This window comes from Scheffersomyces spartinae (genome assembly GCF_019049425.1).
Source record: "Scheffersomyces spartinae strain ARV_011 chromosome Unknown scaffold_5, whole genome shotgun sequence".
Classification (NCBI taxonomy): domain Eukaryota; kingdom Fungi; phylum Ascomycota; class Pichiomycetes; order Serinales; family Debaryomycetaceae; genus Lizanozyma; species Lizanozyma spartinae.
The window spans coordinates 587,207-604,040 of NW_025065052.1; the positions used below are offsets into that span (position 1 = coordinate 587,207).

General features: G+C 38.1%; 9 protein-coding genes across 9 annotated transcripts; 4 read left to right on the forward strand and 5 right to left on the reverse strand.

Moving 5' to 3' along the window:
* Positions 1–57: 57 nt before the first annotated feature.
* CTN3 (carnitine O-acetyltransferase) lies at positions 58–2,787 on the forward strand (the record flags this gene model as incomplete). Its single annotated transcript, XM_043194880.1, has 1 exon — positions 58–2,787. The coding sequence occupies one exon, from the start codon at positions 58–60 to the stop codon at positions 2,785–2,787; it is 2,730 nt and encodes a 909-aa protein (XP_043050631.1).
* A 251-nt stretch (positions 2,788–3,038) lies between these two features.
* CAF17 (uncharacterized protein) lies at positions 3,039–4,367 on the forward strand (the record flags this gene model as incomplete). Its single annotated transcript, XM_043194881.1, has 1 exon — positions 3,039–4,367. One exon carries the CDS (start codon positions 3,039–3,041, stop codon positions 4,365–4,367), a length of 1,329 nt encoding a protein of 442 aa, XP_043050632.1.
* Positions 4,368–4,436: 69 nt separating this feature from the next.
* Positions 4,437–5,945, reverse strand: PHO4 (phosphate-sensing transcription factor; the record flags this gene model as incomplete). The annotated part of the gene is made up of 2 exons (XM_043194882.1): positions 4,437–5,820; positions 5,935–5,945. 2 exons carry the CDS (start codon positions 5,943–5,945, stop codon positions 4,437–4,439), a joined length of 1,395 nt encoding a protein of 464 aa, XP_043050633.1.
* An 847-nt stretch (positions 5,946–6,792) lies between these two features.
* Positions 6,793–8,961, reverse strand: YME1 (i-AAA protease; the record flags this gene model as incomplete). Its single annotated transcript, XM_043194883.1, has 1 exon — positions 6,793–8,961. The coding sequence occupies one exon, from the start codon at positions 8,959–8,961 to the stop codon at positions 6,793–6,795; it is 2,169 nt and encodes a 722-aa protein (XP_043050634.1).
* Positions 8,962–9,442: 481 nt separating this feature from the next.
* Positions 9,443–11,974, reverse strand: BRN1 (condensin subunit; the record flags this gene model as incomplete). The annotated part of the gene is made up of 1 exon (XM_043194884.1): positions 9,443–11,974. One exon carries the CDS (start codon positions 11,972–11,974, stop codon positions 9,443–9,445), a length of 2,532 nt encoding a protein of 843 aa, XP_043050635.1.
* A 263-nt stretch (positions 11,975–12,237) lies between these two features.
* Positions 12,238–13,218, reverse strand: FAF1 (uncharacterized protein; the record flags this gene model as incomplete). Its single annotated transcript, XM_043194885.1, has 1 exon — positions 12,238–13,218. The coding sequence occupies one exon, from the start codon at positions 13,216–13,218 to the stop codon at positions 12,238–12,240; it is 981 nt and encodes a 326-aa protein (XP_043050636.1).
* A 187-nt stretch (positions 13,219–13,405) lies between these two features.
* HIS6 (1-(5-phosphoribosyl)-5- ((5-phosphoribosylamino)methylideneamino)imidazole-4-carboxamide isomerase) lies at positions 13,406–14,224 on the forward strand (the record flags this gene model as incomplete). Its single annotated transcript, XM_043194886.1, has 1 exon — positions 13,406–14,224. One exon carries the CDS (start codon positions 13,406–13,408, stop codon positions 14,222–14,224), a length of 819 nt encoding a protein of 272 aa, XP_043050637.1.
* An 89-nt stretch (positions 14,225–14,313) lies between these two features.
* Positions 14,314–15,237, reverse strand: RPB3 (DNA-directed RNA polymerase II core subunit; the record flags this gene model as incomplete). Its single annotated transcript, XM_043194887.1, has 1 exon — positions 14,314–15,237. The coding sequence occupies one exon, from the start codon at positions 15,235–15,237 to the stop codon at positions 14,314–14,316; it is 924 nt and encodes a 307-aa protein (XP_043050638.1).
* A 239-nt stretch (positions 15,238–15,476) lies between these two features.
* Positions 15,477–15,884, forward strand: KQ657_004208 (uncharacterized protein; the record flags this gene model as incomplete). Its single annotated transcript, XM_043194888.1, has 1 exon — positions 15,477–15,884. One exon carries the CDS (start codon positions 15,477–15,479, stop codon positions 15,882–15,884), a length of 408 nt encoding a protein of 135 aa, XP_043050639.1.
* Between the last annotated feature and the right edge of the window lie 950 nt (positions 15,885–16,834).

Below are 16,834 nucleotides of genomic sequence, written 5' to 3' on the forward strand. Positions count from 1 at the left end.
CCCCGGATCTAATTTATAATATAATACCTATCACTTTGTTAACTCATTATTTTTAATATGATCTACGATACTTTTGAACACGAAGAAAATGTTCCTAAATTGCCAGTCCCCACTTTAACCCTGACGGTTCAACAATTACTCGAAGTATTAGAGCCACTTCTTTCATCTGAAGAATATGCTGAAGTGTTTAGGGAAGCCACATCATTTATGTCCAATAAAACGGTTTTAACTGCTCAAAAACATTTAGAAAGTATTTATAAACTGGACCCTGAACTTACCAACTATTTGAACTTTGTTAATGGTGAAACAGCTCCAGGTATTTATGGTGAATTGAAAAATGACATTTTACCTAGGAATCCTTATTTGATTTTAGAAGAGGATCCTTATTCTAAAACCTTACATCCTCCAAGTCAAGCTGAACGGTCTGCAAGTTTGATTAATTCTACTTTGAAATTCATTATTACATTAAGAAACAAGACGTTGAAGCCAGATGTTACTCCTAAAAATCAAACTCCCTTATCTATGAAGTGTTATTATAACTTGTTTGGAACTAGTAGAATTCCAGATGAGTCACCGGATGCGTCGTCATTGGGTAGACATGTTACCATGAAGAAATATACTAATATGGATGATTCAAGACATATAGTGTTCCTTTGTAACAATCAATTCTTTCTGTTGGAAGTGCTTACTCCATTGACTAAAGAAGAAGATGCTAAATCAAAACATAAAATTTGGTTTCTGGATGTTGAATTGGCAGAAATCATTGATCAAATCATTTTGGAAGCTTCAAACATTTCACCAATTGATGCCATTAAAAAATCTCTTGGTGCATTAACCACTCAATCTTATTCCAATTGGAAATTAGCAAGATCAGAGTTGAAATTATCCAATCCAGAACATTTAAAAGCAATTGATGATGCCCTTTTCATAATTGTTTTGGATCATAATACCCCCAAAAATGATTCAGAAAAGACTCGTGTTGTAGCCCATGGATCATCTGAATTAACATCTAGTAATATTCAATGTGGTTCTTGTACTCTGAGATGGTATGATAAATTACAATTGGTTGTTACCAAGAATTCCGTGGCCGGTATTAGTTGGGAATCTTCTATTATGGATCTGACGGCCATTTTGAGATTTATTAGTGATATTTATACGGATTCCTTATTGAAATTGGCTAAAAATATCAATGGTTCCGAATATACATTATTTGATGATAATATTGAATTTGTTCTGGCTAATGCGGATAAAGGAGGAGTAAAACCCAAACCAGTGGCTATGATATTTAACATGACTCCTACGTTGTTACAATTGGTTCATTTATCAGAGACTAGATTAACTGATTTAATTAATCAACATGAGTATGAAACATTGGATTTAAAATTACAAACCCATATTATTAAGAAATTCAATATTACCATTGATTCTTTATTACAATTGGCATTTCAAATAGCGAATTATTCCTTATATGGACAATTGGTTAATACTTTGGAACCAATTACCACCAGAAGATTTAGAGATTCAAGAACTGAATTGATTGGGGTTCAATCACAGCAAGTTTCTAATTTAGTCAAGACTTTTTTAACCAATTCCAATAGCTCAGTTAAATGGGAATTGTTTAAAGAATGTTGTGCTGCTCACACACAAAAGTATCATGATGCAATGATGGGTAAAGGATTCCATAGACATTTTATGGCTTTGAGAACGTTACTTAGACGGGAAGCGGCTATGAAATATTTAAATGAAAAGAATTCACATTTAACTCCAATACCTACCAATGTGGAAGAAAACTATAGTGTTCCGCTTTTATTCAATCCTTATATTTTAGATAAATTAACTAGTCCGGAGATGTTGATTTCCAATTGTGGTAATAATGCCTTAAGATTATTCGGATTCCCTCCAGCTGTTGATAATGGGTTTGCAGTAGGTTACATTATTCATAATGATAGAGTGTTTGTTTCCTTATGTTCCAAGTATAGACAAACTCATAGGTTTACTCAAACCTTTAAATCTGTGATTCATGAACTCACCAATTTGGTTAGAGCCAAATCCAATTTCATGATTGACATTAATGATACTGAATCCAGAAAGATCGAATTGAAGAAGTTGGCCATTCAAAGAGAGCTACAATTTATTGATAAAGATGTCCCTTCTACAAGACACCCTATTGAATTAACTATTGGAGGTGCAGGTACTGGAGGAGCTACTACTGGTGGGAATGAAACACCAGTTCTTCTACACTATGATCCCTCAGTTGATCATTTTGATCCATCTGATTATGCCAGTGTTGCAGCTGAAGCATTCCAAAAAATGTCGCACATGGCAACCCTGATGTCGCAAACATCTACATTGAACCATCAGTTATCAGAAGATGATGAACCAACGACAACGGCAGCAGCAGCAACAGCAACAGCAACAGGAATCACTACCAAGTCACAAACTGAACCCAGAAGAAACCGTCGGAGATCATCCGGTGATTACGATCTTTTAGGAGGTTATGGGTACTTTGATTTTGGTGAATTGGATATACGTTCCAATGAATTGAGTAGAACTCAATCTTATGTTGGAAGTGTTTCAAACATTCATAGCGGACTTGGATCTCGTCGTCATTCTCAAACAAACTTGAGACAATTGGCTTCCAGTCCTCTATCAACTCTGGGTCCTAATTTGGTTGACATACGTTTGCTGATGACCGATAGGATCAAAGATCAATTGAGTGGAGATCAACAACAACGTGAAGCTAAACCAAAGAATGAAATCGGTACTAAGTTGAATGTAGTATTGTGAACGTTATTATTATTTATTATTATTTATTATTATTTATTATTATTTATTATTATTATTTATTATTATTTATTATTATTTATTATTATTATTTATTATTATCTATTATTATGCTTACTAGTCCGTCCATACTGGGAAGAAGTTATCTCCGGATAAATGTCCCAATTAGGATATGTTATTTCCGTCTCTGTGTATGAACCATAAAATAATCATTACTTACTAATTGAAAACCTTCCAACCTTTCTTCTTACTCAATGATTCCTAAATCCGGTTGGACCAGCTTGTCCAAAGCAATTGTACTGGTCAGTGGACCCGATTCGACCAAGCTACTCAATGGTCTCGTGACCTCCAGGTTTCTACCAGCAATCACCAAAAAGAATGAATACACAGTTTCAACCTCTACTACTGCCAAAGACTCTCCCCAATTAGAGACATTTAATGTCACTTCCAATTGGGGAGTCATTCATGAAGACATTTATCAAGAGCCTTCGGACGTATGGATGTCGCGGAACGGGATTAATTCCATGTTTCTTAACAGTAAAGGCAGAGTACTATGGGACTGCTTTATATACCCTACTCCCTATACGTCTACAGTTACCAACACTGATGAAAGTCAATATCTTATTGAGGTTGATCCATGTTTTGAGAGTAAACTCATGTCGTACTTGAAGATCCACAAATTAGGTAGTAAAATCACTATAAAGAAACTCGACAATGTAATTTCCAATTACTATTATAATGATGATATTGAAAATGGATTTGATGATTATTTAACGGCTTTAGATGAAACATATGGCTATAATTATACTGTCAGTGATTCATGGAAGAATGCCCAATTAATGAAGGACAAACTCTTTAATCCTAATGTAATTCATAATGGTAATCTATTGGGATTTGCAGTTGATAATCGTATTCCAAATTTTGGACTTAAATTCATCACCACCGGATCAAAGGAAGCAGCAGTTACTGCTGATGATGACTCCGAGTCACCCTCACCATTTATATTCCCAGCTAATAAAATCAATCAGCAGGATATAACCCAAAGAAGATATATCAATGGACTTTATGAATGTGGTGATAATCCAACAGTATCGCTTTTCCCCTTTGAGTATAACTTGGATTATATCAATGGGTTGTCCCTTGATAAAGGCTGTTATATTGGTCAGGAACTTACCATAAGAACTTATAATAATCAACTTTTCCGCAAACGAATAATGCCCGGTCAATTCTTTGATATTATAAACGGTCCTCCTTCCCAATTATCACCATCTCATGTATCATTAACAGTTGCTGACGATTCCCTTTTACCAATGAATGACATCGAATTGGAAACTCAAGCAGCAGCCGTTGAAGCAGAAGAAGCAATAGGATTCCAACCTTCAACAAATCCATTTGGTGGAATATCGAAAGTGGTTCGTAAACGAAAAGCTTCTCCAGGCAAAATCTTATCATCCCGAGACAACTTAGCCTTTGCTTTAGTCAGTATTGGTGCTATAGAGAAGAGTAAAGGCATCTTTCAAGTGAAAACTGACCAAGGACCCAAAGGTTTTAAAGTCTTTACTCCTGATTGGTGGCCTCAATAATATATATAAGTGCACATAGTAATTATCATCATCATCATCATCATCATCATCATCATCATCATCGTAGTCTTAATCAAGTTGCAGTTGTAATTGATCGATTTGAGCAAGCAAATCACGAATATATTTGCTTCCTAACTCAACAGTTGTAGCCTTGGATGGAATGGTAACTTGATCATGATACGATTGAGGTACAAGTCGACCTAATTCATGTACTGCCATGTTCATTCTATTTCTACGGACTTGTTCCGCCAATTTATGAGATGTTTTCTTGGTTGCACCACCTCCTCCTCCTCCAACAAGTTCTGATTTTGAAATGTCTCCTAAATGTGGACTAACTATAGGTGAAGTCTTCAGTATCAGTTTCTTTGGACGTCCACCTTTAAATGTGGGTGATTGAGAAGTTCCAGTACTTGTTGAACTTGCTGAAGACGTTCTTGAAAGTGAATTGTAAGGTGCACAAGATCCATTAGAAGAAGATGCTGCTTTATCTTGAGCTAATTTTCCCATAGTAAAACCCATAAGATGTGGAGTACTGGAGCCACTTTGAGCGGAAACTGCTTCATCTTTATCTTCATCAACAGATGAATCTGGAAGCCTATCAAATTGTGGATAATCTTGTTGTGACTCTAATTTGATATTAGGTGATGTTGAAGGTAAACCTTTAATTTTGGGAGAATTGATTAATGTTGTAGACGAATTAGTATTATGAGCAGCGAGGGTTGGGGTTGAATGAGGAGTTCGTCTTTTAGTCACTGGATGCAGAAGAGATGAATCCTTTTGAGGAGCATAAAATGAAGAAGAACTTCTGCGTTTGCTGGAGATTTGATTAAGTTGTTGTTGTTGAGCTTGTTCATGGGAAATTGCATTCAAAGCAGGAGACGTCAACGGTTCAAAGGAAGTTAAGGGAATCTTGTGATTACTTTTCGATACATTTTCCAATGGAGTAACTGCTGGTGACACTAAGGGAGTGAAGATCACATCAGGACGTACATGTTGACTTGAAGGTTGATGATATAAATCTGCTACTGATGAACTGCTACCTTGATGAATCACTGAAGGTCGATGATGATTAACTGGTGACATTTTCGACAGGTTCAACAATTGTTGTTGTTGACGATGATAGAAATGCTGATCATTGAACGATTTTTCGTTTTGACCAGGTAGAATCGGGGAAATGAACTTCAGAACATCTTCAGTATAAGTTGATGGTTGTTGATGATGATTCGAGTCTGCAGCAGTTGATGATGAAGACGAGTTCAATGCCTTGTGTAAGGGAGTTGGAGGAGGGAAATGAGATGCTGAAGGAGGGAAAGCTGTTGATTCGCCCAAGGAGGGGATAAAGTCTAGATCAAATTCTGTTGGGATAGTTGTGAGTGGATTATTGGAAGAAGACTTCAAGGCATTATCATTAATACTATTGTTCTCGATATCAGTGGTTGTATTGTGATCTGTACTATTTTTATTGGCAGTGGTAGTACTATTACCAGTACTATTGCTAGCACTATTACTGTTACTATTGGTAGTACTTGTTATGGTGGTCTGAGTAGTCACATCAGGAGAATGGGACCTATCGTCCATGTGATAATGGTGATGATGATGATGATGAACTTGGATAGTACCTTGAGTTTGAGTAGGGTCTCCGCTAGAGACAGGTGCTGGAGACCCTTTCAGGGTTTCTAGTTGAGCCAATAGAAGGTGATCTGACGGGCTCAAAAGTGACTCGTCATCTATCATTGTAATTGCAGGTAGGGGATAGATCAATAAAGAATAAGAAAAGTATATAAGGTAAATTATTTTTCCTGTGCGAAAATAGATCAGTATATACATCAACACTCAGTATAATATATTTCTACAGTGATGAGTATATTGTAATACTCTGTATTATATTGTACTATATTGTACTATACTATGTGATATATTGTTGTACTGTAATGTATTGCTATGTACTGTAATGTACTGTAATGTACTGTAATGTACTGTAATGTACTGTAGTGTACTGTAATGCGCTGTACTCTACAGGGCTATTAGTTCACTACAGTATATAACAGTCCTGAACTCTACTCTATACGACGTTCAACTCTTGTGCGACATTTTCATCCGGTGTTGCCCGAGGCCTCTTGCTAGTACTATTCTAATGCCACTCTTCATTCCCTCCCTCACTATTACCTCCTAACTACAATTTATATCCCACGTGGGGCTGCAAAAACAATACCGTCCCTGCATCCCTAAGATAATGTCACAGTACTTTATTACTGCCGTATATCCTGTACTCAGGGTTTGTGTCGGGTCGAAGGCTTTCGGTAATTGTACGTGCACCGAGTAACGTACTGAAAGTTACCCGGATCGTAATCAAATATACGCTTTAACAAGCATTTGTCTAGTTAGCTATTTACATTACCAATCGTTTTGTCTTATAATCATTACTTCATGCCACACTACTACTGGCTCGAGGATTTATAGGGGTGGGTGGAGTATGAGATGTGGGGGGTGAATTCTTCTTATCATCTGCTCCCTCTCCACTACCTCCATTACTGCTCCCAGTTCCCTTACCACGACTCTCTTGATTGGTGTTGCTGGCTTTAGGTCCAGGCACAACAGTATTACTGATCATTTTGGGCTTATTAATGGCTTCTCCAACAACAATCTTCTCCATCTCTTCCTTAGTTAATGTCTCATATTCTAATAACCCTTCAGCCAATCGTTGTAATTCAACTCTTCTATTGGACAATAACCCACGACTACGTCCTTCACTGGCCATTAATAAGTCTCGAACTTCATGATCAGCCATATCTCTCATATTAGGTGACCAACTCTCCCAGTTATCACTCAATTTAACTGGGCCAATCTTTTCACTCATCCCATACGATGTAACCATTGCTCGTGCAACATTGGTAGCATTAGCTAAATCACTAGAACATCCACTAGTAACATTATCAGCTCCATTCAAAATCTCCTCAGCAATTTTACCTCCCATACAAACATCCATACGTGCTAAACATTCAGTTTTGGACATATCAACCTTGTCCATTTCAGGCAACTGGAACGTGATCCCTAAAGCACGTCCACGAGGTAAAATAGTGGCCTTATATAATGGTGTGGCTCCAAGCAGATACATAGCCATAATAGCATGGCCAGCTTCATGCCAAGCAGTATTACGACGACTTTCTTCAGTAATAACCATTTTCTTTTTAGCTGCTCCCATTAAAATCTTATCTTTAGCCCACTCAAAATGTTGCATATTCACAGAAGGTGCTCTCATTTGAGATGCATGAACTGCTGCTTGGTTTACCAAGTTCATCAATTCTGCTCCACTTAATCCAGGAGTACCACGAGCAATTATACTGGGGTCAACATCTTCTGAAGTTTCCACATTTTCCATATGGTGTTTCAAAATATCAATACGACCCCGAACATCAGGTAAATCAACAATCACTTCCTTATCAAAACGACCTGGTCTGGTCAATGCTTTATCCAACAGTTCTGGAAAGTTAGTAGCACCAATAATAATGATCCCACTGGTTTGAGAAAACCCATCCAATTCAACCAACAATTGATTTAATGTTTGTTTAGCGTACGCTTGGTCCTTAGGATTCCGTTTACCTCCAATAGCATCCAATTCATCAATGAAAATAATAGCTGGAGATTTTTCTCTGGCTTGTGCAAACAACTCACGAATACGTTTGGCACCAACACCAACATATAACTCATCAAATTCTGATCCACTCATGAAAAAGAATGGCACTCCAGCTTCACCGGCCGTAGCCCTTGCTAAAAGAGTTTTACCAGTACCTGGAGGTCCAGTAAGTAAAACACCTTTAGGTAATTTACCACCTAATGCTGTAAATCTAGATGGATCTTTCAAAAACTCCACAATCTCTTCCAATTCAGCTCTGGCTTCATCACATCCACAAACATCTTTAAATCTAACGGTAGAATGGGAAACATCAATCAGAGTATTTAAAACTTCATTGGTTTTAAACATGGTACCATGTTCGGTAACATACTCAAAAGCTGCAGTTATACCATATATGGCTAATGCTAATGGGATTAACCATTTCAACCATCTGGACACTATTGTAAGCAAGTTCTCATTAACTATAACATGGACTGGTTCATATTTAGATCCAATACCACCTCCAACACCACCACTTAAACCAGCACCACCTAATACGCTTCCAAAACCTTGAGAACCCACGGTACCAGGTTGTTGTTGGTTGTAGGATGATGATGATGCAGCTTGACCCATCTGAGATGCAACTTGATCAGCTTTACCTTTCTTACCCATTCTATTCAACGCTTCAACATATAACCGCATACATTCCTCATTAGCAGCGATTCCAGGAGTCTCGTACCGTTGAACCACAATGTGAGGATAGTTATGAGACAAAAGGGTCTTATAGAAACTTGCTTGAAGGTAAAAGTTATTCAAATCCCGGTTGGCCAACTCTTCTTGCTTCTGTAGCAGATTCAACGTCAGTGTGGAAACTTGTCTATACCCATTCATAAACGTACGCTGATGTTGTCCCAATATCTTGTGGATCAGTTCTTGTCTTGACAATGACAAGTGTCTTCTGACCACCATCTGCAGTGCCATCTTGAGAGTATCAAAAGCACCGGAGCGGCCCATAAACAGGCACCCTAACCTTAAAACATTACTCATTTATAACCAACACCACAGGCTATGATATATATATATAATTGGTAGGTGAGAAGATAGGAGAAGCAAAGGAATCATTTACTGGTATACCTTTTTTTGCCGTTGGGTGAAATTTTACCGAAGGTCGTGTGAATGTTTCTGTGGTAGCGCGGTGAACTTCTTTGTCACCAGACTCTACTCTTTAACGTTGGGGTAATGACAATGTACCAGTTTACCGACAACTATCTATAAAGCCATAGGGATATTTTTATTATAATGATGTTATTATAATGTTGTTATAGTATTACTATGATGTTCCTGTATAATTTCTGATATGGGATTCATAGATATAAAGTTATACAGCATTGGAGTGTATGTTTGATCTCTGACACTAGTCACGTGATACACTTCTGTTAACGTCAGACACATCTATGACTGGCTAGAACCCAGTAATACGTAAATCATCGTGGGCACTATTTGCAACGATAGAAAGCCCATGTTCGTTTGCCAAATGAAGAAGACAAATGAAATGGAAACTCGTAGATAAATCTTTCCGTTCTTCTGCTCCATAGTATTTATTGACATCAGTAACAATATTTCGGAAAGACTCAACCTTCTCATTATTCTTAGGCACTTCCTCTTCCTCTTCTTCTTGTGGCTTTGGTGATGCTTCAAGTACATTCAACGCTTGTGCTTGGCGTTGTATACTCAGCCAAATGTTATCTTTAAGTCGTTTAACATCCACTCGCTTTGCAACTCTTGAAAAGTTAACATATTCAGGCCTCCGTCTTCTATATTGTGATTGTGATTCATTGGTCATTGCAGAATCTTGAGTATCTGGACGATCTTGTGACTCGAGGAATGGATTAACTGATTTTTCTTCTCCATCGATAATATGATTATGTGTGGAATTGGCAACAGCATCCCCTTCAAAGGCATCGTTGAAATCAATACCTCCAAAATCATTATTACCCCCATAATCATTATTAAAATCCTCTTCTTCTGCTTGAATAAATGATTCCAATAACTCTCTGTTTTTATATTGCTCTGCAAAGTAATTCTCATCTGTTATTTTATTCTCATCATCCTCTGTGGTCTTTATTTCATAATTGGCAGCAGTCTTCTTAACCTTTCTAAAGGTATATATTGGTACACTGGGCTTCGTGAACAAATGAGTTAATTTTGAGGAACGGAATTGAATATCTTCAGGTAAAAGCATTTCTTGATCTTCATCATAAGTTATAGTACCTAGTTTTTTGGCTTTGGCAAAAATTAACTGCTCTAATTCTTCATCGTCCTCTGTGCTCATAAAATCAATTGTAGTAGCCTTCTTCTTCGCTGTTACATTGGTCATTGATTCTCCTCCATCCTCAGTCTTTACCACTGAGCCTGATGTTATTGAAGTAGTAGTGGTCGACTTTGAATTCTGATTATTTGATGCCATTGCATTCTTGAATGCCGTGACACGCCAATTTTCGGGCCCTCTCCAAGATGATTTCAATCTCTCATCAAAATAAGCCATAAGATCTCGATCCATCACTCTTTCGGGAACTGACCGTTCTGTGTATTGCTCGTCCTCGTTGAAAACTTGCTGCACAATGCTCTTGTTTAAATTATCAATAGGATCTCCTTCATCATCATGATCATCATCATCATGGTTGTTGTTTTCATCCTCTATATCCATGTCAAAGTTATCATTTCCAAAATCAGGAGCAAAGTTATCATTGTCATTGAAACTTGGATATTCATTGGTACCAATGGTCTCTAGTGCACTTGCCCCAGCTGCTGTATCGGCCTGTATTTGATGATTGACGTTCTCAATCAATGTTTTCGCTCTAGAAATATCTTCAAGAACAGCTTGGAGTTCGTCCATACTGGGACAAATTGTCATGGTTTCTAGATTATCATTTGCGTCATTGCTAGTGGGACAGTAAACAAAATTGGCTAGCTTTTCCATAGAGAACTCGTTTGACGATTTTGTAAAAGAATCAGACATTTCCTTATCTTCATGTTCGCCTTCCTTGTCTTCCTTGTCTTCCTTATCTTCCTCTGAATCCTCTTGAGCCATGGTGGCATCAAATACCACTCTACCAGTGGCATCTATGCTTAAAGAATTAAGGAGTAACGATTTAGCACCTCCTTCATCGAATTCTGCTAAAGCTTTTTTAAATAAAGGGTCAATCGCTAATTCTTGTTCGAATTTCCTTAATCTTATAGTTTCAAACTCCACCAAAGTTGACTCAACAACTTTATTTATCTTTCTACGTTTACGACCTTCTCCTTCGGCATTCTCACCGTCTGCTTGATCGCCGGAGCCATCTACTCCTTCTTCTCCGTCATTGTCTTCATCATCAACCTCTAATTCATTATTGGCAACATTCTTCTGTGATAACCCGCTAAGCAATTTCCCTGTCTCACTTACAGCAGAATCCACTCTACTTTGATAAACTTTTACACAACCATCTAATGTGGCAGATGCTACTTGAAAATTGATCCCATCTTGACCCTTCATAACGTTCATATCATAAAAATAATCAATTAATGAAACATTCCACGAATTCTTGGAGTTGATCTTGTTACTGTTTGAAAGTTTAAGCCATTCTTCAAAATTACTAAGAATCTGTCGCTTATTCTGATGGAATCCAATGTTCACAACACTATCATCATGATCATCCCCATCTTCACCAAGATCGTCTTCATCTCCTGATTCATCTTCCATTGTTTGTCTACCAGGAGTTCCTAGCCTGACCCCCCGGCCACTGACAACTCTTTGACCCGATACTATACGATTGCGATTCAAATGAACCCCTCCTCCAGACCCAGCACCCAGCACTATACGTTTACCTCTAGGGGTCATTCTATCATTATTCACACCACCTTGTTCTTCAGCCAGTCTTGTTACGCCTACGCCATCACCACTTCTACTAGCTGTAAACCGGCCCCGAGCACCACTGACTTGCCGTATTCGCATTCGATGTCCGTCCATATAATCACGAGCTTATAAGTAGAAACGACGGCTTATTTATAGAGAAGCGTAAGGACGGGGAGCTCACAAACCTTGGATCTGATTCCCACTGTTTGTGTTTGTTTACTATAAACATTGGTCACGTGACGCAGAAATGTGATGGAGTAATCAACACCATGAAACAACAATTGACGTGTAACATCGTATCTTTCAGTCATGAGCTATGTTGTTATTATTAGTATTGTATCTAGATATCTATGTATGTATTATTAACGACGTCCTCCCTTACGGTTTCTTCCACCTTGGTTATTTATTCTATCAATGTCCCTTTGTGATATAACAAGTCCATTTCTTGTCAGTCTACCAATGGAATGAATCTTAAGACCCTTATCTCTTGAAGTCTTCGTGACCTTGGCTTTCCCAGTGCCGATTCTATCGGAAACGAGTGTTGAGCCCTTGCCATGATTAAGCATACGGATCTCACCTTTCTTCTTCTTAGCTAATACAATCCCTGCATCTTTAGCCTCCTGCTCAAATTTAGCAGTCTTAGCATGATGAGACCGTATCATACCCTTACGCATGGACATAGGCATCTTCTCTAATCTGGTTGGCAAGCCCTTGGTTTTGGAATTGGTGGCAGCAAGGGCCCTTATACGCAGATCTAAGGTTCTCAGTCTGGCATTCCCAATTGGATCTTCATAATCAATAGTCTGAAGTGTAACATCAGCACCTGAATACTCCACTTTCTTTGCTAAGATATGTGATTCTTCCAAGAGCCTTTGCAACTTTAAATCATTCTCTAAATTCTCAGGATCATCAATACCTGCTTTCCTTTGCATTCGTTTTTGCTGCTCAAGTATACGTTCTTCTCTTCTCTTCATCTCCTCTAACGTTGGGGCTCTCCCTCCTTTAAGCAACAGCTTGTCTGTTTTCTTAGGTGTGATTCTTGATTGTTGAGAGTATTTATCTTCAAACTTAATCACCTTTGGTGCTTCTTCTTCTTCTTCGTCGTCCTCTTCATCATCATCATCATCATCATCATCATATTGCTCCATTTCAAATTCATCTGCATCGCTGTCGTCATCACCGCTACTGAATCCAGTAAACTTGTCTTCATCATCACTCGCTTCTACATTCCCTTCTTTCTCTTCATCTGAGTTGGTCTTTTCATACCCATAAGTCTCAAGAGACCCAAATTGAGATTCAAAATGTTTCTCCAAAAGCTTCATATAGTCATCCAGTTCACCCATCTTGACTATATTGTGCTTTCGTATTCGATGTCTTGTACTTGTTTGATAATGAGCTTTTGTAGTCATCGCATTATACTCAAAGTCACGTGCAACATCACGTGTATATGATGAAAATGTCTAGTGCAAAATATTCAATATGCAATACGTAGTAAATTACATACATTAGTCCACATTCAGTATAGCCCAAATGACAAGATTCAGAGGATGTATTGATTTACATTCTGGTAAGGTGAAACAGATTGTTGGTGGTACTTTGACAGAAGACGATATTAATACCAAGGAAAACTTTGTCCTGAGTCTACCCTCTAAACATTATGCTGAACTTTATAAAGAGAACGAAGTATACGGATGTCATGTGATCAAGCTAGGTCCTGGGAACGATGAAGCAGCACAGGAAGCATTACAAGTATGGCCCAATGGTTTACAAGTTGGTGGAGGAATCAATTTGGATAATGCACTCGAATGGTTAGACAATTATAAAGCATCTCACATCATTTTAACTAGTTGGCTCTTTACGGAGAACAAGTTTACCAATCTACAAGAGTTCAATTGGGAACGATTGAAGAAAGTAGCAGCCTTGGTTGGAAGGAACAGACTTATTGTTGACTTGAGTTGTCGTACAGTAGTGACTGGTGACAGTAGTAGCCAAAGTCAATGGGTTGTGGCTATGAATAAATGGCAGACATTAACTAGTGCCAGTTTAAGTGCGGAATTTTTAACTGAGGTATCGAAATATTGTGACGAGTTTCTTATTCATGCAGCTGATGTTGAAGGACTTTGTAAAGGCATCGATGAAGCATTAGTAAAGCAATTGGGTGAATGGTGTCCCGCTGGATTTGAAGGGAAAATCGTCTATGCTGGGGGAGCGAAACTGGTTGCAGACTTGGACTTGGTTAATGAGTTGAGTCATGGCAAAGTGGACTTGACGTTTGGAAGCTCCTTAGACATTTTTGGTGGAGATTTAGTCAAGTTTGAAGATGTACTCAAGTGGAATAAGAGCCACTGATATATGTATAGTAATAAACAAATATACATACATAGATATAGTAATATGGTTACATATAGTTATATAGTTATATTTATAGTGTACATATGTTAACTCCATGTTGAGTTACCAAAGCCGTTTTCGTTATAAGGAGTACCACCATTGGAGTTACCACCACCAGTAGTTCTACCATAAGTCGTGAACCCACCAGATTGAGCATTACTGGCTTCAACACTATCTTTATTCAACTCCATAGATATACCTGCTAGTTTCAACTGTAGCGTTTCAATAGACTTCAAGATCACATCATTGGGTGGCAAGTTACCCACAGTTTCAACATCTATATAATATGTTGAAGGTATAGCCTTATAATCAAAGGGTTCATCTGGATCAGGAGCTTCTTCCCATTCACAGTTTTCAGATTTGGGCCATTCCAATTCTGCATCGTTCTCGTACCAATAATCTGTATGTTTCAACTTATTCCAAGGATCATATTCAAACCCAATAGCTGCACATGGCGACCATTTTGCATGTTCTTTAGCTATACCCTTTTTGGCAATGCATGATATTCTCAACTCTTGATGTTTTCTTAACTTACAAATCAATGGCCCCTTCCCATGAGGATCTCTGATAACAGGGTCTCCCAAAACAGAACCGTTGTGATGTTTAGCCAAATCAGAGGCATATACATTCATAGTGGATTCAGTGTCGCATTTAGCTGTCAACTCTAACTTGACAGAACAATTGGCACAATATTGATCACAGGTACAATCTCTAGAATACGATAACCCATCAATACCCTCACTATTCAAGGGGATCAACCCTAAACGATGCGAGATAAACTCATCAGCCAATACAGAAGTGTTGACTTCGATTTCAACAAGATCTATAGCCAACGTAGGTACTTCAGCGAGCATTACTCTTCTTAAGGAATTGGCCATGGCCAAGTCCACATCTTTTAACATGAAATCCACGCGATCACGCTCGGCATTTCTGATAGTCACTTTGGGACCACTTCCTCTATCCACGTCCATAATAAAGGGGGGGGGGGGGTTAGGATGAAGCAGATGGCTGTACTATGTTGATCATTAGATATCACTCGGTATGATGTTTTTCACTGCAACTTTTGGAAAATGAGATTGTCACGTGATAGAACGGGTTCGGACCATCATTCAAATGCGAGATACAATCTTGTAAATTGATCATACTAACACACATCTACCATCATCCTTACCACGATTTACTTCCACTACACTGACATCAAATTAGTATCATGAACAAACCAGTAGACGTTTCGATCCCGGACTTAAGGTTTGAACAATCTTTCATGCGGTCCTTACAAGTCTATAGTGGGAAGAAGGAAGTGAAAGAAGAAGTTAAAGGACTTTCCGATATTGAATTGGAACTTTTGGGTGAAGAGATTGATTTGAAAGAACAATTGGAAGTTGATGATACTTTAAATATGGGCCCTATTGGTCAAATAACACCTTCAATTGTAATGTATGCTATTGTTAAAGATCAAATATTGATGCCTTTACTACAGGGGTTTCTTTGGACAGGACTTCTTATAGTTGGACGTCCATTCCTTAGACAAGTTGTTCTATGGGGATTACAAAGTGGAACTTATGTTGCAAATATGGTTGGACTTAATAGATTACATCAACGAACGTACGTTATGTAATGGCTTATGTAATGGCTTATGTTGTATGCAGGTGTGCTGGATGCCATAATAGTTAGACATGCTGTTTCCCAGATGCATGAGGAGGAGATGAGTCAGAACAGGCTTTAGACATGAATTATCTGTGCCACTGCCATCGCCACTAAAGAGTGGTCGCGTTCTGGGGATGAGCGAAAGGAGTCAATATGAATATAAATATGAAGTACTTTAATAGTAATGGTCACTAACTCATAAGTCAGATGCATCCCAAATAATGATCTGGACACGACCCTTGTGTGATTAGCCACCACCAGTGGATAACTATTCTTGCCATGAACGAACCAACTAGATAACGAGTCAATTGAAGTAGCGCAGTTGACCTCGGAGGATGATGGAGATTTTTTTGACGAAGCAGAATATTTAGGCCGTATGGTTTATAAATTATAATTATGAACTCGCTAATGAAGAACGGATCCGACCACGGTATGGAGAATGGAATGATTATTTTGAAAAAGGAGGAAATATGTTTTATGGTTATTCCTCCAGTGACAATTGCAATGTTCTTGTACGTTATATGGAAAAGTACAATTCTTTAGAGTATTCCTGTAGTCTAGCTGTTTTCTCTTGTACGGCATACTCTAGAAATGTCTTCTCGGACCTAATTAAGTTTAAATGAATGTTATAGACTCTTCTGATAAACAATAGTTGGCTGCTTTAATACCTACAGTTCTTTATAACCATGCCTTTTGCAACTGTTGATTCCTACTTTTCATTCTCCACCTGTCGCATTATTACGTAATGCATCGCCGATATATTGACTGTGTGTGCCATTACTAACTATATATATAAAATAGTACGACATGATATACCCTGTACTGTACAATGTATATATCATACTGTACTATGCAATTAAGGTCATACAATCATGGCTTACTACACAATACAGTACAGTAAACCTACTGCCATTAATTGCG